At 37.6% G+C, this 20,771-nt stretch overlaps 1 protein-coding gene across 2 annotated transcripts in view; it reads right to left on the reverse strand.

The window, feature by feature from the left end:
- The window catches only part of PDE7B (phosphodiesterase 7B), a 170,331-nt gene that overhangs the window by 104,213 nt on the left and 45,347 nt on the right, over nt 1-20,771 (reverse strand). Inside the window, exon 3 of one of the 2 annotated variants that reach the window (XM_041469861.1) lies at nt 10,955-11,015. In XM_041469861.1, the coding sequence (XP_041325795.1) occupies nt 10,955-11,015 (61 nt within the window). Of the gene's footprint in view, nt 1-10,948; nt 11,016-20,771 lie in introns of both variants that reach the window. The other variant, XM_041469860.1, reaches the window with a different exon arrangement.

The following is a 20,771-nucleotide window of genomic DNA, read 5'->3' on the forward strand; positions in this document are numbered from 1 at the left end:
CTTTCTTCTAAGTCTACTAATAAAGTGTATGATCCCAGTATTTCTGAGTCCTTTCATTAGCAATCTCTGTTATAAAATGAAAAGATACCTCAATTATAATTTGTACTGTATATGCATGAATAAAATGTGAGGATCTCATTACTCTGTGTCAATAAACAAAGCTCTGCAATATGAATAATTCCTTTGAAGTAAGTGTTAAATTAAATTTGCTCTGTATTAATCTATAAGATCAGTGTGAAATCCTGATATAGACTTAAAAATCATTTTACCTTATGTTTCAAAGAGGGTAAATTTCTCATTGGACTAAATCACATTTGCCATTCCCCATAAACCTGTCCTCATATGAGTGTATAAGACAAATATCTGATAAAGTTGTAGGCTGCATGCACAAATTGATGGCTTGTATACTCAAAGTAGGCAAACGATAAACACATGCTTACAATCTAACATAAATTATTAATTATATACATCCTGAACATCCTCAGTTGAATCTTAACTGAGCTGAATGGTCCTGAAGGTAATTTGTTGCTACAGAAGTCTGAATGTTAGAGCCACTGTTGGGTTGAAGTCCCAATGGGTGTTGACTCTCTGGCAAGGTTCAGAGAAGCAGGAGCGCAAGAAGAGCAAATTGGCTGAGTTAAACAGCCACAGTGGAGGCCCCAGGTCTGCACTGGGTGTGCTGTGGAGGATTTTGTTTGGACTACTTCTAATCTATGTCCATGGATTAGATGTCTAGGAGCAGCTAGAATGCACTAGAAGCGCCTCAGAGCACAGGGCTTGCTCTATTGCATGTGAAAGTTGTCCAGTTTGTCTGTACCTGGACTGCTTCATAAGGTAAACCAGAATTTGCTGCATGTTGGGATAGGATCTTAAGAAGACACTCCTGAGATGATCTAAAACACTAATGTGTACACTTTCTTTACAAAAATAAGCTATAAAGTACCTTCCATAAAAAATTTAATGTGAATTGATATGCACAATGTTATGAAAATCAAAACCATATTTGACACATTAATGGCAGAATTTACTCTTCATATCTAAAGATTTCACCATACAGTCAAATTTTCTTCCCATGGGACAGCATGCTGGATCCCTTAAGCATTTGAAAAATCCTTTGTCATGTTTTCAATTTACTTTATTCAACTCAAAATCAGGAGCTATTCAGATGTCAGAAAAGGTCCTGCAGCTATGTCAAAGGGAGACAGAGAGAAATGAAGACTTCCCAAAGGCAATGAGGAAAAGAATTCAGTTAATAAAAACAATTTCCCACAAATACTTTTCTACACATATACTGAAAACTTGAGACTTGATTTTATATTAAACAAAAAATAAATTATGTGGGGGGAGTAGCATTCCTCAGACCAGTTTTAGACATCTAAGTCTGAAGAAAACACCTCTTTCTTGTTATTTTCTGCTACAAAAAGGATGATTAGATGATGGCTGTAGACTTTAAATATAAAGGGTTTTTTACATGTTTACAGACATTCTGCTAGATGAATTGCATCCCAGCTGTCTTCAGCATTATTTCCTCTGCAGAGTGAGAAGAATGCCCTGTGAGGGAATTCCAGTAGGAGAACTCTCTGAACTTTTCTCTAAGAAATACATTAATTTCTTGGCATAGCCAGCTGCGATTCAGAAATTCCGTTTCTTGTTGCTAAATAGAATTTCCATCATTTACTACCAATATTCACAGTCACACTCCACGATTTCATAAGCCCAGAGCCTCAAGTGTTTGGATCAGATCAGTGCTTGAGCAAGCACAGTGCTAGACACTGTGACTGACCCTGGCATGCAAACTTATTTCAATCCACTCATTTTTTGGCTCCAGTGAGATTATGTAAATACATGCTTAAGTAGTTTGATGATCCACAGATGATCTAAGAAAGCAACTTAATGCTTTAAGAAGTATGAGATGTACAAGAAGACAACAGATTATAATTAGAAATGATATTTTAATATTAAAAAAAAACTTAAAAAGGAAAAGGAAGCCAAAGCCATCAAGGAAAACTAGTTACCCAGATAACCAGGCAAAAGAACATCAGGGTTTTTACTTGGTAGCTTTATTTTTTTATACTAGAGGTGAAAAAAATTCCTACAAATATTACATTGCCAGTTCTCAGTAACAATGAGAAAATTATTAACAACATTTCATAAAAGCAAAAATGTTTAACTCCAGAATACGAGACATCCTTATAATACAGAGCAGAGAAGAATACAGGAAAATGCCTTCTTAAGATGAGAAGTTTATGAGCATGTACAGTCAGGAACTGAGTGATTAAAAGCACAGGAATTCCATGTCTTTCTCAGACATAAATCACTCTTACTAAGGATAGCTACACGATAATCTGTAGGACATTGAAATTCCAAGGTATCACCAAGTAATAATTCAAGAAGCAAAGATTAATTGCTGGAGATGAGCTCAAACCACAAATTATAAATCTAAACCTTTTAAATCTAATTTTGAAAAGTTTAGCTCTGGAGATTTCATTATATGTATGCTATCATGAAGGGATGGCTGATGTAAAACGATGAATAAGTGTTTTCTTCTTCAATTTGGTCCCCAATTTGGAGATTCTTTTCCCCCTCCCCATCTTTTGAGAGAACATTATTATAGCAGTATGGTTAGTCACAGCAATTTTCTGTACAGCAAGTACTTTGGGTGAATGCAACCCACTCATAACACTTTGGACAAAGAAGATGGGAAACTGCGTGAATGAAGTCCGTGCTTGGGCACGAGGTTAGGCATGAGGAAAAATCAAACTGTGAGGAAGCAGAGTGAATAGGCACTTGAAATCTATTTTCCAACAGGGGATCAGCAATAACTCATGTGACAAATACCATGAAACAACATATGAGATCATCTTAAGTAAATCAATCAAGCCACTGTTCCTCTGCTTTTCTAAGACGTGCTTAGTTAAAAAAAAAAAAAAAAAAAAAAAGAAAAAGGAAATGTCTCTGAAAAAAAATTCAAGATTCTCCTTGCCTTACATGTGTGTGCTCCCCCAGATGTGGGGAGCTATTTCTTATCCTCCTGAAGCCATAGCCAGCATTTGTCCTTGTGCAGGGCCAACAGAGAGAAAAAAGTGCACTTAACCCCAGCCTGTGTTGCCTTTATTTTGGTAGGTAAGAAAAAAGTGAGTGCTGTGAGGTTTAACTATCTTAGGATGATAAAAATTCAGAATTAAAAGGTTAATATCTCACTAGATTATTACATAAATGGCAGCAGAATGCAACCTTTCTGTTTGCAACATGCTTTGGACAAAAAGGGAGACACTTGGCTTTGCAGTCTGGTAGAATTTGCAAGTATTTGTAGACATGCTTTGAGTGCAACTTCTGGATAAGATTTGGAAACCTGTAGCTTTTTCCTAAATTCTCAGGCAAGTCAAAAACCTTTTTCATAGAAAGAAAAGCTGAAGGGTCAGGGGTTTGGGGTATCTTTAGTTGTGTGACTGAAGGGTTTTTTAATCATTTCTTGAGGTTTTGAATCTCAGCTGGATCTCCTGGTCCAAATGAATGGCTTTTGCTTACATGGGCAACACGGTAACACTCGCTTCTCCTGAGAGCCATCGTGCTGTGCTTACATTATATAGATGCTGCCAAATCCTCGTTTCTGCGTTCTCTACAAGTGCCCCTGACACTCCCATCTCCTTCCTGTACCAGGTTCAGACACAGGATAAAACTAGATATGGTTCAAGTCAATGTTTATGCAATAGAAAACCAAGAACCCTAAATTAAAGTTAGAAAAGTGTTTTATGCACATACTCAAAAGGACAAGGCCAGTTTTTGTCTCCTTCAGCACCCTTCTAAAAGGTAGAACACTGCAAGAGAAGTAGTTTCAGTCTGACCTGATTTACAGGACAGAACAGGATAAACAGGTGGTCACTGTCACTCAACTACCAGCCTATATAATTACCTAAAATAGTAATTAGATCAAAATTACTTGAATAATAAGATGTTATTAGAGCTGCTATTTAAAGTATTCTTAGGGCATCAGAAATTTTAATTTTTAAAAATTTTTTTATGGTTTCTTACCCAAAGTAATCAAATAGTCATGAAAGTAAAAGCTGGATTTGATATTTACATTCTTTGTGGTTTTAGGCAAAAATCTTATCATAGTGAAGACAAAGAGCTCCTACTTGTTTAGCCTGAGACCATAATATGGTGATGAAGTGGCACGATGATGGTGTGTGTACACCATAAAGTCCTTGACAAAGGAGTTGCTGTTGTGGCCTCATGCCCACTGGTTTGCCACTTTCTGTCTCCAAGCAACACTCCCACTGGAGTAGCAGCCAGCCATCTCAGCCTTCCACATCACCACTTGGTGATACCCCAAGTCTAGTCTGCTCTGTGCCACTATGGCCAAAAAGTCACGAGAGTTCTTAGGGAAAATAGGTGAGATTTAGCAAATGCATTTCCAGGAAGACACACTCAACTCAGGAGGAGTTGACATGAAGGAGCAAGAAGCCTCTGTTTTAGTGGTGGTAAGGACACAGAGAACCCACTTTTCAAAATTCATTTACAAGCATAATTGCAGTGTCAGGAGTTAAATCTTATTTTTAAATTGTGTTAATACACTGGAATGCTATTTTAGAGGAAAAAGGGAAAAGCGTTAGAAGTTATTTGAAAATCTCTACTCAGATGGGTAGAAGAACTACAGTTCCATAGGTCCTGTCTATACAATCCTGTTCTCATCATAATAAATATTCTCATCAGAATAAATTGTCGGTAGAGAGTGGCAGATGGAATGTAAAATATAAGTGAAAAACTTGAAGCATTGACTTATATGCTAAAATTTGTATTTATCTACATTAACAGGATATCAAAAGGAGACATGGTGTTTATCTTTCTGTATGCATTCACACCATTGCTTTATAAATGGAAAAAACCTGCTTTTCTTCATCCTGTGTTGCAAGCTGCTCATGGAATAGAAGCCTATCTTTTTGTAGCAGACATCCTAAGCCTCTCCCTTCCTACAGCTATGAATTTCTGAGTAATCCTAATGGGCAGTGTAGCAACAAGCATGGATTCCTTCCTAGTCACTGTAGATTTTAGGCCTTTTCCCAATACATGTACATTGCTTAATTTTACAAAAGTTAATTAATATGTTTATTTGCATCTCATTTGCACAGATAGAATACTAAGTCTTCATAAGGTCAAGTGCAGGCATAAGTCTTTGAGTGACTGGGATATAAATAGTCCATATATTTGGCTATTTAGAACACCATTGCTCATGCATGACTATCAGTTGCAGCAGAAGTTTTGCATGTGCAAGAGATATAGGGTCACATTTCAAATTATGTCAGAGAGGGCTCCATGTTCTTTGTCAGTGCAGAACCTTTTGACTAGATGCCTCATTTCTTTTTCTCCCTTTGCTGCAAGGCAAGTTGAGACATTTAAGTGTCCTTCAGTATTTTTTACCAGTTAAGTTATTTGGTTATTTACCTGATCAAGTTTGCAAAGTTGTAATAGATTTTTTTTCTGCCACAAATGAAGGTGCCTTCAATGGTTATATAAGGCAGGGACCAGTCAGCCAGAGCCTTGCCAGTACCCCTCTCTCCTGGCTTTCAACACAGTTGTTATTCCAGTAATCTCTCTCTCTCTCAAGCTGAGGCTGCCAACTCTGTTCAAATGTGTGGTGGTTTCCTGCTGTGGGCAAAGAGCCACCAAGACCGAAGCTGGATCCACGAAACTAATTTCATGGCTAAATGCCGATTTGTTTACCTGTAACACTTCACAGGCAATAAATGGTGGAAGTATGCAAAAAAAACCCCTTTTTTGGGAGATGAGGGAGGTAGACACCTCTCTGTGCTGGAATATCAAAAAGTTTGTTGCCTCAAAGCAATAAAATTATGGACTAGTAGTGTGGAGAATTAAAAAAAGAGGTGGCACTACCTCAATTTTTTTTAATAATTGCTTTTTTTTGTTGTTGTTGTTTTTGATTAATTTTAAAAAGCTATTTTTGAGGAAACTACTTTTATTCCAAGCAAGATTCATCTGTCTGCTTTTGCAAGGATTAAGTCTGCACCAAATGGAAAGCAAAACTCAGACACATCATTCCTGTCTGCATGGAATTTACAGTAATGAAAAGAAAGCACCTCAGCCTTTTGCCATGGGGCATCTGGAAGGCCTGTGTTTTAATCTTACTAACCATCTCCTTGAGGAGGGCGATTCACATTTCCCCTAGAAGGATTTCTGCAGACAGCAGAGTTGGCCAACAAGAAATGTGACCTCTTCAAAATCTGTCCAGCATTTCATTAAGGAGTAAAGACTAAATCTGGTGGTGAAAGACTTCTTACTGGAGTAACAAACTAAATCATTTGCATTTATCATCTATCCCTGTTACTACACTATCACAAATCATGTTGAACAGATTAAAACTGAAGGGATAATTTAATTTTGTATGTGTTATGATGAGTGCAACTACCTATTTTCTAAACAACATATAAGAATATAAGGATATACCATATCTATTCTGTATAAACAGGTCATTATTTATATAAACAAAATTGCATACATATATATAAAATTGAAGTTTCTCTTCTAGTTGGCAGACATTTTTGCTTCTGTACTAGTCCTAGAGCCAGCTATGGGAAATTATTTTTTCCAGGACAGATTCTTAAAACTCAGTGCTGTGCCAGGTAGAGGTTACTGAGTTAACTTTATTAACTGAGCTAGTTAGGGAAGTGAGAACCGGTTAAGTTGCCTTAACTTTGGACTCTTACAAGCTTGTATACAATCCTTCCCAGCAGAGTTAATTAGCTTAGGCATCCAACCAGCAATTTTCACAGCAAACAAACCCAATTATCTCTGCATGATATGATACTGTGTCATGTCTCAGCCCAGAATATGTCTGTCTGCATATGGGAAAAACTAACCTCAGGTTGTGCCATTGAAAATATCAGTGGGTGCTCTAGGGACAGGGATAGTTCTCTTCTGCCTTTCATAATATGACTCTAGACTGATAGCTACATAATGAGTACATTTCTATAATCTCTACTTTTTGTGCTAGCTATAATTTTTTAAGTCAAAATCATTAAAGGGAAAGAGTATGAAGAGCCCAGGGTTCTAACTTCCAGAATGCAGCATAAAGCAAACGTTTTTTGACACTCTGTTCAGCATTATCGAACAATTTTTTTCATGGCCAAGTGCCCTCACTAACTTGATAGCAGTTCCAATTTAAGCAGAACAGTTCAGATTTTCTTCCTCGCCCTGGAAGATCTTGCTGATGATCTGCCATTGTCTCCCGACAGACTTGGAGATTCAAGGGAAACCTCTGATAACACACTTCTATTGACAGTGTAATATTTTCATTACTGGTATTACCGTAGAACTTCAGCTTCTCATTGTACTTATAAATTTATTCTTCTTTTTCCTAAGTGAGGAAGCACTTATCTTCCCATTTTTTAAAGGACAATGGATGTGCAGGGTTCAAAGTATTATCCAATGCCATACTCAAGAAAGCTGTGATATATTTAGGATCTGAACACTTCAGGTCTTCAATGGGCTAAGGTAGGCCACTGACCAACATTCTTATGTGACAGTTATCAAAGTTATGTTGCTTTAACTGCTATAACACATTCTCCTGGTTTTGACTGGGATGGAGTTAATTTTATTCTTTGTAACTGATATGGTGCTGTGTTTTTTATTTACTGTGAGAAAGTTGTTGATAACACACTGATCCTATAGTTTTTGTTCAGTAGAGCTTGCTCTAAGTCAAGGACATTTTGGTTTCCTGTACTCTGACTGTGAGCAGGTGCCCCAAACTTGCCAAAGGGATATTCCATATCATACAGCATCATGATCAGGAAATAAACTTGTGTTTCTGTGTGGGTGTGGGTGTTGGCTGGGAGCTGCCGATCACTTTGGTCAGCAGGTGGTGAGCAGTTGTATTGTGCATCACTTGTTTCTCTTGGGTTTCATTCCTCTCTCTCTTTTTCATTACCACCATTGCTATTGTTATTGTTATATTTTGTTTCTATTATTCAACTGTTCCTGTCTCAACCCACAAGTTTTACTTTTTTCTGATTCAGCTCCCTCTGCGGAGGGAAAGTGAGTGAATGGCTGCATGTTGCTTAGTTGCCAGCTGGGATTAAATCATGACACAGATAAAAGTGTAAAGAGACAAGCACAATATGAAAAATAAGAGGGAGAGCATAATTTTCTGTAATGATTTTAGTGCAGATAATTACACTAACACTAAACATATTCTGGTCAGAGCACATAGCTATTATCTTTTATATCCTCAGGAAACACTGCTAAGTGACCATTTAATTTTGTTATTTTTTACACTTGAATTATAAATATCCATCATTCTGATACTGAAAGATGAGGCATGAAGCTGATTCTATGCTCTTAATCTCAGGTTGAGTGATATATAGTCAGTGCCTTGAACAGTTATCTAACTTCTCTGAGGCATTGTAAGCATTTTGGCATTTTTTAATCTATTATTTACTGTTTTCTAGCAGAAGACAGGATTTTTACTGCAAACCCCTCTTCCTCAACCATTATAGAAAAAGAACTTCATACACATAATTCATGTTACCTCCAGAAATGTGGACTCAGTGTCAAGCCTGGCATTACTTCTGAAAAACTGAATTTGAAGCTAGCCCAAAACCAGTAGTATAAAGCAGATATAGACATTTTCTGACAAAACCAGCTACTGCCATTTTAGAGTACAGCTCGATAATGTGCAGTTTCAAATATGGACTGATCTTGCATCTAAGATCCCTGAAGAAATACAGTCAATACTCCAGGCTCTTGTGTTTCTTCTCTTGCTAGGGTAATTATCCTCTTGCAGTTGCTGGGACTTGCCCTCTAGATTTCTGTCAGCACTGTGTCACTGTTACATTAAATGACAGCACGACAGTTTCAGCATATTTCAAAGACAGAGCAGCCAAGAAAGATGTCCTTCTCTGAAGGCACGCTGTGCTTTGTTCACTGGTTACACCCACGGACATTAATAATGTCATCTTTGCATTGATCAGTGGCAAACTGTGTTACATTCTCTTGGAAATTCAATTCCCTTGTAAAATATGAGACTGGGCACTGCATGACACGTTCAACACAAAGTCTTAGGTCTTTTTGGCTGCGCGGTTTCTGGTTTCTGCTCTTCCCTACGAGTTCAGTATGAAAGGAAAGGTGTCCAGAATGGACACCCTCTGGCTTTACAGCACTACCAGAACCACAGAGATTTCTGTGATAAATTGAGACAATGGAGCTTGTCTCCAGTAGTAACTCTCAGAGAAACTATAGTTTCTGCTGTGTTTCTGCTTGTTAGTTTCTTCTTTCCACACCTCTTACAGAGCCAGTTCTGGAATATACAAATTGCGCTTAGAATAGTTTCAGTTCTGTACACGATTTGGAATGCCTTGGGTGAAATGAAAAATTCTACATTATACTTGACACTACAGTCCTTAATTTGTTAGCAACATTGAAAAATAACAATAGCAGGCGAAATATATACTGGCAAATTAGTACAAGAGCTGTAACCTCTGAGAATCAGTTACAGCTTTGGCATGTGCCCTTGGAGTCATTTTTACATTCCTAGCAGTCTCCTTACACAGCACAGCATATGTTCTCATTCTTGTACATGTATATACTACAAGACATAGATAAGAGCACATGTAATGGAAACAAGATCTTGTTCTTCTCACTTCTAAAAAATTGTTTCACTAGGAAGGATGTCAAAGTCCCACTTTTGGACTCACTTGTTCTAAAAATGCCAAATGAAATTATGAGCTAACCCACGCAGAAGGGTTTTTGCTTTTTTTTTTTTTTTGTTATCCTCTCTCCCACCTCCCATTCTTCCCCCTAATGCATAATAACATTTGCATGGATATAACTTCCTTAGCACTAGAGTATTAGGAACTCCATTGTATTTACACTGTAGATTGTAATTGGCATGATAAAGGATCACAAGTGTATCTTTTTTTGTCAGCTTGTTCCATTGAGGACTTCTAACCATGGATCATTGATGTAACAGATCATTATGGCCCATTGTGTCAGTTCATCTGTTGGGATCTGTGCACTACAAGCATGACAGATTTCCTCTGCAGCAATTATAGTCTGTTGTGACAATAGGATTTAATGAATCTAAACAACAAACCACATAATCTGTTATTACAGAGCACAGCTATGCACCCAGATGGGAATTAAGTTCCTAGACATTGCCAGTTGTAGTTTTAAAAATTGTGGCTATTTCCATCTTCACTTTATTAAATGCAATGCTCTAATTTACAGCATATATTTATCTCTTCCCTGGCAGGTGAAAGGTCTTCAGAATTTAAGGCTTAATCCTGCAAGTGTTCTGTGATTTCATTTTTTTTCTGAGTAAACATTATCTCTTAGGTTTTTAGACACTTACTGCCTGCCTTTCACTGTGATACTAGCCATGCTATTAATGTTTCAGTAGTGGCATTTTAGGTGAAACAAACAACCACAATGAAATTGGCCACAGAAATTAGTGAAATGCAGCAGAATATTTTTCATTGCTTCTAAAGAATAGGCACTTCTACTTAATATGAATTTCTACAAACCTACCAGTGCAAATATGTAAAATCACATTGACTGAAATTTCCATGACTGATGCAGCTGAGGGTCTGCTTTAGAGACTTTTGATACATGCTTGTGGAATTAATACTGTTTTTAAAGTACAGATTTTCAGCTTTTGAATATGAGTTCTGGACTTCAGCTCATCAGAGCTTCCAATTACAGTGTTGGTACTGCTATATTTTAATCTGCACACATGGACACTACTGGAATATGTGCTTAGTTGAAATAATTGAAAGTTCATTGCAAAGAATATATTCATGAGGACTACATGTGGATGCGCTATGTAAATGCCATTGTGGATCATCATGGTCATTATCATGTACTTTTAAGAAGAAACTCCCAATTAAACATGTTTCCGTATCCATACACTCGAATAAAAAAAGGAAGAGGCTCTTACCCTTACCTAGCATGCGAACACATTTGGCATTCTGGTCAGGACTATCAAATGAGATTTCTCCGCACCTCTGGGGAAAAAAAAAGATATATTTCATTAAAGTCTCTGTGATAGTACCTCTGTCCTCGTCCTCTGATACCTCCCTTTATGTTTTGGAACTAGAAACATTCAAGACACATTGTAAAAACGTCAAAATGAAAGCCTTTGCAAGGAGCCAAAGTTTGAGAAAAAAAAATGGTTGTTGCAAATGTGTCAGGATGGGTCAACACTGTACTCCAGGGTGTTTGGTGAGGAAAACTCTAGGTAATGTCTTACTGCCTTTGGATCTGTCTTAAGCTAAGACTGATATCTGCCCTTATCACTGAGGATGATTTTCTCCCTGTGTGTTCCCTGTCAAGGAACATCATTAGAGTTATTATCAGAGTACAGAAGTGTTACCTTGTTTTTAAACACAAGATATAATTTTTGACTTTATGCAGACAGATCTGTCAGTTTAGCTGCCAGGACAAACGTAATTGCTGTGGCTTATGGGTCTGATCCAGCTTCAATTAAAGACAATCAGTGGGCAGATCCCGCTAACTTCAGTGGTGGTTTCTTCAGGTGCTACATAAAAGATTCAGTTTTGTATCACTGCACTCAAAGCTCAGGAGAGAGGCTTAAGGACAGCCTCATAATTTCTAGGTAAAAGTTGTTTATACTTCCCTATCTACGTACCTATGGTTTTGGTATCCATGACCAAATGGGAATAAAAGCAGAGTGAGTAAAGTTTGAAAAAATAACTCAGAGCTGTCCATTTCCCTTCCTCTTTCTTTCTCTCTCTTATGTGCTTTCTCCTTTTCAGCACCCATGGTGAAGTTGTTAGAACTGGGTTGTTTTTTTTTTTTTGCTTTATTTTCATTAATAAAGGTGACATTACAGCAAATATTAAAACCTACAAATCAGGTAAGTAAAAAACCTCAGAGCATCAAAGAAGATGAAACATAGCAGCAGTTTCATAAATGAACAACACATTTGGAACTCACTATTGTTAAAAAACTTTTCACCTCCCTCACACTGAAATAAACACAAACAAACAAACAAAAGTCCCACACAGTCTTTTTATATATCATTACATCTAAAAAGAGCAAACAGATGCCTGTATTAACCTTCCTAGGTGGGAGCACATGCTACAGAAACAATGAAAAACAACACCTTGCATTTCAAAGTTAATTTTATGAATGCTCTTATACCAGCTTCCTGTCAGGAGAAACAGAAAATTGATATTTATTCTTCTGAGAAGAGTGCTAAAATATAGGCATCTTTTGACAGAAATCTCCCAGCTGCTTCTTCTCAAGTAAGCATACTTAGACAAACACAGATGGTAAAAAGCATGTCAAAATTCACTGCCCACCTCACTCCTGGAATTATGATGCTCTGTGAAAACCTTTGGTTATTTTTGATTCAGTCCCTCAGAGGCACTGTATGTTCCAGACATATTTGTATAAACATCACATTTCAGGCTGGAAAATGGTGTCTTAGAATATATAACAATACTCATCAGTCCTAACATTATGAAATTGGGAAAACGGCTAACATTCCCCAGAGCCAACTACCATCCCATGGGATCCATTGTGATGATAGATGAACTTTGAAAACTTTGCAAGTGAGATTCAGATAACTGTATACAAGTTCATAGCCTTATCTGAATCCCCTCTATGCCTACAGTCCACAGAAGTGGTTGAAAATCATGTTGCAACAGTCCGCCTAGGAGATTTTTCACCACTACCACTTGCAGCTGGAAATACCAGGAGAAAGAGCTTCTGCAGCAATTTCACTTCTGTTGCTAGTAAAAGTTCATAGGTGCATGTCAGTGGGACAAAAAATAAACTGTTACCAAACTGCTTAGAATGTCTGAAAAGGACCTAGTTGGATCCTGGATGTGTAAAATGGCACAGAAATACAGCAGGAACTCACTTTTGCTTGTCCCAAGAATAAAGTTGTTTGTGCATTTTTGCTGTTAGCAAATGTTTTCCATGAAGAAGAAGTGAGGAATGACTTCAAGATTTAATCTTTAGGATTAAACTGGGACTTTACCACAAGTGCTATGAATTCCTTCCAGGGCTGGATAAACTTCCTCTGCTCTTTTCCTGGACTGGCTTACTTCCTTTTCCCATTTAGGTTTGTTCTGCCTGCTTGTACATCATGGTTGGTACCATGAGATGTGGCCAAAAGTCTCTCCAGACCCAATCCATTTCCAAACTAGTCTTACAGCAGCTGCTCATTCCCTCCTGAAAACACCTAAGTTGGCTGTAGAGTCAGTAAAGAATCTATCAGGGAGAAGAAATAGGAATTTGACATTAGATGCTGGTTATTCTACTTTTTAATTTCAACCAGTCAGAAAGCAGAGAGAGAAGGAGGAATGACCTTGGACACACCTGAGTTTGGGATACTTTGAATCTCAGTTTGGGCTTCATGGCTGGGCCCAGTATAGTATTGGTTGGACTGGCTCTGCCGGATGCAATCCTGAATGTTGGGCTGGTGAGTTCACAGAGGCAGCGCTGCTGAAAATAACATCACCAGTGTTCAATTTCTCTGAAGTGTGAGAGCCTTTGTTGTTGAAAATCTTAAAAGAACTGTTGTGTTTTGAATTGGTCAGATTTAACAAAGAAATGGGTAAATACAAGTAAAATTCAACCCTCCGAGTCGTCATTGTACATTCATATATTTTGAATCACTGAACTCTGGACTAGACTGGGTTTTTTTCTCTTTCTGGAGAAAAGGAAAGCATAGGTGCTTTCAGTTAATAATATTTTCAGTAACAGAGGTGCATTTTCACATAGAATTGCAGCCTGCAGTTCATTACATATGTGAAATTTTTATATTTATATTAGAAAATTAATTAATAAATTACCTACTCTGTACTCCCTTTTTCGAGATCAGATGCATGATATGATATTAAGCTGTAATGGAAACACAGACTAGAATGGAACTTACATGTCCCCCATGGAAAAGAGACTGAATCATGGAGCAGCTGAAAGTGGAGCTTAAAATAAAACTAAGTGCAAAATGAGAATAGGGACAAAAGGACATGCAATTCAGAAGAAATGTAGCACTAACTCAGTAAGGTAAGTAAATTGGAGAGCTTGAAACCATCCTGGATGGCTCTGATGGCCCAGTACCACTTGTCAGAAAAGGGAAACACCGAAAGGCACAGGCACCATCTTCCACAGAGGGAGGCTCTGCTGGAGAAGGGTGCTCTTGGGCAAGATGAGAGGGGTGCTCACTCAGCAAGACACTATGAGGAGTGCACAGGAAAATGGGCAGCCATCTGCAAGAAGCCCTGTACTGAAACAGTATAAGTAAGACTCAACAAAGCAGGGCATAACTAGCAGGAAAAAGTTCATGCAGAGAATGGATGGAAAATCTACTCTGTGTACTAATGCAGTAATGCATCTCATGTTACTTCTCTGCTATTACGTGATCATTCATAGGCTGGGTTTCCATTTCCAGCATGCCTGGGCTCACACCAGCTGCATTTGAGGATCTGAGATATGTAGCAATAAACAGGGTGTACATACCCCAGACGGAATTGGCTCTTAGTTTGTTGGGGGTTTTGTTTTCTTTTTTAGTGTTATGGAGAAAATTTTACCTATGGAAAAACTGGTTTTGAAGTCATCCTATTCAACTTCTATCTGTATGATAAACTAATGCATTACTCATTTTAAGGAGGAAGATGCAAATCAAGTAATTGAAATAAATGGGTCTAAACTCTTTTCTATGACAAAATTCAGCAATTAATGTTTTTCATGAAAATTGCAGTAAGTGGCATGTTAATTTTCTGCTTATTAAAGACATATAATTAACACTGATCTAGCATTTAACTATTTTAGTCTTAAGAGTTAGATTGTATAGTGTTTTAAAAATATAGTAGCAATTTTCAGGCATGAAATTTGAACATGTGTAATGTTTAACCTTTTTAAGCGGTAGATAACCAAGTTCTTTAAAGCCAGTTTAAAAGGTTATTGGAGTAGGAACCATATTTACAGGCTTCTTCACTCTAATCTGCTCTGTTCTGCATGTCCTGAGCATGGTGTTCAACACATGTCTCTTCCAACATTGCAATAACCAGGGAGGTACTTGATGTGCATGATCAGCCAAACATGACGATAAATATTGCATCATTTCCTTTTGCAGGAGGTGACAGGGATTATTGTACTGCCAAACAGAGGAGCTGTGTTAACTGCACATTGATGGAATGCCAAATATTTTTTAAGGATCTATTTATTTCTTTTTTTAAAGTAATCTTCCATTAGTATGCTTTGCTCTTATCAATAGTAGATGGAAGTAAATTCCACGTAACAATATAGTGTGGTGAAAGAGCTTTTTCTTTCTTTCTTTGTTTCTTTTGTCCTACATATAATTTCTTATTCCTTTAGAAAGTAGAATTAAAAGATATACTCATGAACACAACTGATAAAAAGAATTTAAGGCAGAGCAAAAACTTCTATGCTTTCATGAATAAATGGATAATCTCAGAGGCAATGATGCTAGTGTTATGCCTATTTCTGTTTTCCTATTACGTTCCTTTCTCCATTACCTGTAAAAAGTACATAAATAATGTTCTCTAGTATGTAAAAACATCATTCTATTTGCCTAAGGATTATTGATGTAAAATCTGCTAGTGTGAAAAACAATGCTGCTTTGTAAGTCTTAGCAAACTTCCATAGAAACAACAGGCCACTCATAAACAGCTGAAATCTAGAGGCAGTATTTCTGAGAGTCAGGCCACATGCCTTTCATCTTCAGGCTGCATGGGAGGCCTTTTAAAGTAGATTCACTTCATAAACTATCAGAGTGTAGGAACTGTAGGATATCCAAGGCATTGTGCTTTCCTTTCTGCCTCTCCTCTCTGACAGGCACAAAAGGAAGTACAGAAACTACAAAGGCAGACTGATGTGTAATGTCTCTTACCTAAAGCCTTTCTGCTATCACCTCCCCCAAAATAAAAGCCTTGTAATAACATCTGCTAATGATTAAATAAATTTTTATGCAAAACAAGGAAGTTCCCTGCTGATACCCTAATCTTGAGACGCACTTAAATGTCAGATACTTCTGAGTTTTGCTGAATCTTTATCCATGGTCTTTGTTGGCCTTAGCAAAGGAATAAAACCACTGTTTTTGTTTCTTTAGAGACAAAAGCTCCTTGTCTCTATATCACACTGTATTTTAATTTTAACAGGTCCATATTTGATCAATTTTCTCTGAAGATGGTAATTGCAAAAGCTTACCTTATTCATGCGATCTTGAATTGATGACTCTGCATTCTTTAAGAATTTTACTTAGCCTTTCTTACATGAAGGATGTGTATAATGAATACAGCTTGAGAATTACATGTATAAACTTTCCCATTGGTAGCAAACGCTACTAGAATCTTTCAGCTAATGAAATTCCCAAGATGTATAAAAAATTGTGATTTGTTTTATGTACTATTTCCCAAGGACTTAGTAACAGTTCCCATAATAATTACAGATAAAATCTTATACTTACCTGAAAATTTAGACCTACATTTTCTCTTGAACCGGCATGTATTATGTCTATATCCATCCACTTACAACTATGGTGTAATCACAACATACTGATTGATGACTGCCTTTAAAATACTATTAGAAGCCAGAATGCTATATTTTCTGCCATGCAAATTACTACTGTAACATTGCAACTCTTCTATTGCAGCTGTACTGTATTTCATGGGTAAAGTTTCCAGCTTCCCTATTTAGTATCAGCATTGAGGCATACTTAAAATGAAAATTCAGGTTCTATTAACACCTGGATGATTTTCTGCAGAGTAGAATAGCTATATCTGGGCAGACTTGTTCAGAGAGTTCATCCCCTTCCAAGTTTTCCCACTGAAAGGGAAGGTTTCTCTTCCCTCCAAGAAATTAAAACATGTTGCTCAAGTAGCATTTCAACACTGTCACTGTCAATCTCCAGCAGAACCCTGGCACTGCATTTCACTCTGGAATCTACCACGCTGTAGACCCTCAGCTAGTCTGAACAGAAGACACAGCAAGCTAAGTAATTGCAACTAAATTGAGCAATAATTGCCAACCGCCCATTGCTGCCAGTAGTCAGCATCTTGTTTGTGGGCTAAATAGCCCGAGGTGAACCTTTAGGCAGTTCATTTTATCACAAACCTGTGATTTAACATGGTTAAGAGTGGTTTGAAATGGATTAATGTTGCTGGAAAATGGATATAGCTGTTTAACTGCTTTGTTTTCTTCTTGAGTCAAGGAAAAAAAAATTTAATAGTGTGTGACTTCATTAGGGAGGCGCCAGCAGCCCTGACCCCCATGAGAATCTGTCAGTGTTTCAATATGGCATCCCTACTTTTAAGTGTTTATAACAGGGACACTGGGAGCCAAATCCAGAATTAGTAAGCCATAAAAATGTTGGGTTTTATTAAGCAGTAAGTTACAGTCGAGTGTGCATTAACGGGTGAGGCACAACTTTCAGGCATGTTCTGAAGGAGTGCCATCATCCAAGAAACATTAAAGAGCAGACTAGTTTTTTGCCCTCATGGGATGAATCTGTAGTACAATTAATTTTCTAGTTCACATTTAAGAATGTAAAACATCTGTAGATTACCTAATGGATCCTCCCACCACAGAAACAGTTCTAAGTAGGAGGGAAGATGGGAGGAATATATCAATATTAGGGAAAAGGCAAATATGTTCTCTCTATTTATTGTTGCTCTGATGTGAAACATCAAAGTTCTTTGTATTTAAAACATTTCCTGGACCACATAATTATCTTTCCTCCTCTGAATTGTATAGCTGGGCTGCTCTCCTAGTTGCTTTCCATGGTCACAGCCATTTTAACTTTCACTTTCTATTGAAATATGTAATGGGAGGAAAATATGGGATTAATTTGTGAAAATTTAGGTCTCAACATCAACCAAAAGTTTTTGTCATATAATTGCCACTGGATCAAATCCTTGGAAAAACCAGCTGACATACCACTCTCTTCAATAAGCAAATCAAAGGTCTGTGGGAGAATGAACCTCCTGAAAAGTCTCCTCAGGCTGTTCAGAGCAATGTGGGATGAATTTTGGCACGTGCTTGTTTGTGCCCACTGCATGCCATATGGATTGTAAACAAAAGCACAGTCTCAGGAAGGACAGGAAGACTGAGTGCCAGTGAGTTGACACAGGTATCTGCCTAACAAGACAGTCTTCCTGACTGCTTCCTAAGCCATACCAAGCACCAGTGGCCACCTGCTTCTCAAGGGCTGGCCACTCCTGGTTCCCAAAGCATTGGAATGTACTGGGGCAGTCCTGTTTCATCCTTTTAGGGCTTAATTTTTAAGGAATAGGTGTTGGTGAGAACAACCCATGCCAAAAACATACCAAGAATTAAATGTGTTCACGAGTCCACCACTTTCACTCACGTTCTGGCATACTTAGGTAACAGAACTGGCACTGGCCCAAACAAACCACATAGGAGAGAGTTAGAAGTCATCAAACAAACCTGAAAACACATGTGGAAGGTGTTGTCAAGTTGACAACTTCAGCAGAAGCGAAAACAGAGCACTTAGAGGCAGAAGGCAGGAAACTACTTTTCCCTATTTCCTTGCTTGTGCACCACACAGTGCCTGGGTCTGAAGGTAGTAGGGTCTCAAGGACAGCTGCTAAAGGACTGCAGAACTGGCCATCTTGTTAAAAGGGTGATTTCCCCTTTCTCATTTCTCACTTTCTCTCTCTCTCTTGCTCTTTCCCTAAAATAACTTTGTCTGGCATCCTTAAGGAACTGGGCAAATAAAACTTTGTATGAACAAAGTCCTTTCTGTGACACTTTGAGGCCCCATGATGCCCTAAGGAGACCCAGGCCCAACTTCTGTGCAAAGAGGACACCACCAAAGGATGGCCACAGGCCTGCTTTTGATTAGCTGTTTAGATGATTTCAATGCGTCACCACATGAATAACTCATGTCACACAGTATCTTCTGGGTTTATGGCCTACCACTTACAGTTTTACTCCCAAATTTTCTCCTGGTTATACTTTTCAAACATTTTGAGCATCTCCTGCACTGTACTTATTTTTAAGCTCTTTTTCCAATGTAAGCAATATTAATATATAAGTGCTATCTTCAATAGTTCTGCAAAATTGGCCCAATAACAAAATTTTGTGGGCACATGTCCAGCATGTTACCAAACACTTACTGTAAAAATGGGCATCTATTTAGCTCGTTAACACATGCTTCTACAGTCATAGCTATTCATTAGAAATACTTATTGCACTCATGTGTAGTACTTATTGAGTATCTCCCTCACTGGGAGATTCAAGAACTGTCTGGATTCAATCCTGTGCCATGTGCTCTAAGACATACTTGAGCGGGGAACTTGGACCAGATGACCCACTGTGGTCCCTTCCAATCTGAGCCATTCTGTGGTTCTGTGATACTCTTACATTACTGCAGATTAGAAGAGGAAATCAAACCAAAAATTTGAGTGACCTTAACACTGAAAACACGGCTTTTATAAATTCAAGTACACCCAGCATACATCATGTTTCTATGTGCAGAACATATGGAGCTAAAAAATAGCAAGTGTTGTTTTGACAGGAAAAATTTGCATTTCAAAAAATTGTCATGTTAGACATTGTGGAAGAACATCTTTTGCATTAAAAGAAAGTGTCATTGGTACTAATGTCTCTTTGTCAACATTCAAAGTGGGATTAATAACATCTGGAGCCATACAAATGCCATTATATTATCAGGAAATACTTAGATGCTACTGCAGTAATCCCTATGAACATATTTCAGGTACAAAAAATCCACATTATTTTGACACGCTAGCTACTGTTTCCAAGGTTGCAGTCTTTTGGAGTAATTTTAAAAAGACTGATTTTCTCCCTGAAAATAATTCCCAGAAGCAGAGTGTTTGTTTTGTTTTGGTTTTTTTTTTTTTTTTTTTTTTTTTTTGTTTAATGTGTGGAACCATCAGTTCTAAATAGGTGTATTGCTGGCAAGTATTGCACAAAACTTCTCTTTCACTTCTGAACAGATTCTGATTATAATCTTTTAACAAAGACTACATCCATTACCTTTGAGAAGGTAAAAGAAAAGGACAAAGTACCTGCAAATGTTTCTTTTACTGTGGTAAAACTCATCATAGGAGTTCACACAAGGAATGAAACGCCCAGGAGTTTACACAAGGAATTAATTGCCCAGGTATCTTCCTTCTTCTCTGGCAGTCCCAAGGCCTTCCCAAGTGATTTGCCTGTTGAGTCTCTTTACAAAAATTGTACAAGCTTTTCATTCTAAAGAGGCTTATTTTAGACTGCAGAAACAACTGGAATAAAAACCAGCAAAAACACTCAATGGGAACAAAATGTTCCTTGGTCTGCTCTCAAGGTCTTTTAGAGCCATCAATCTCTAGTCTAGAGAAAATAAAGCCATCATAGCTTCATAGCTATCTGCAATTTCTGTCATAATCCTGTTCTGAGAGCAGGTATTCAAACAAGTCTGAAATTTTATCATAGAGTTCACTTCCACGTGTAATCCAAACAATATCCTGATCATATTGGAGAGTATGAGACCTCTAAAGTCACTCCACTGCAAGTATTTTACCTGCCAGTCTTTGTTTTCTTACTAAGTTTTCATCAATAAAAAACATTAAAATATTTTAGACTTGATTATGAACAACTGCATTTTGCAGTAGAAAAAAGAAGTAGAAAAGTAGAAGAATGTGCCTCACATTTTAACTACAACATACAGTAAAGTACATCATATAAGAAAGGTAATATTTATTAAAAAGCAGGGGCACAAATTAATTTCATAGAATGCCTCT

The sequence above is a fragment of the Pyrgilauda ruficollis genome, unplaced genomic scaffold, assembly GCF_017590135.1.
Source record: "Pyrgilauda ruficollis isolate IOZ18807 unplaced genomic scaffold, ASM1759013v1 scaffold24, whole genome shotgun sequence".
Lineage (NCBI taxonomy): Eukaryota > Metazoa > Chordata > Aves > Passeriformes > Passeridae > Pyrgilauda > Pyrgilauda ruficollis.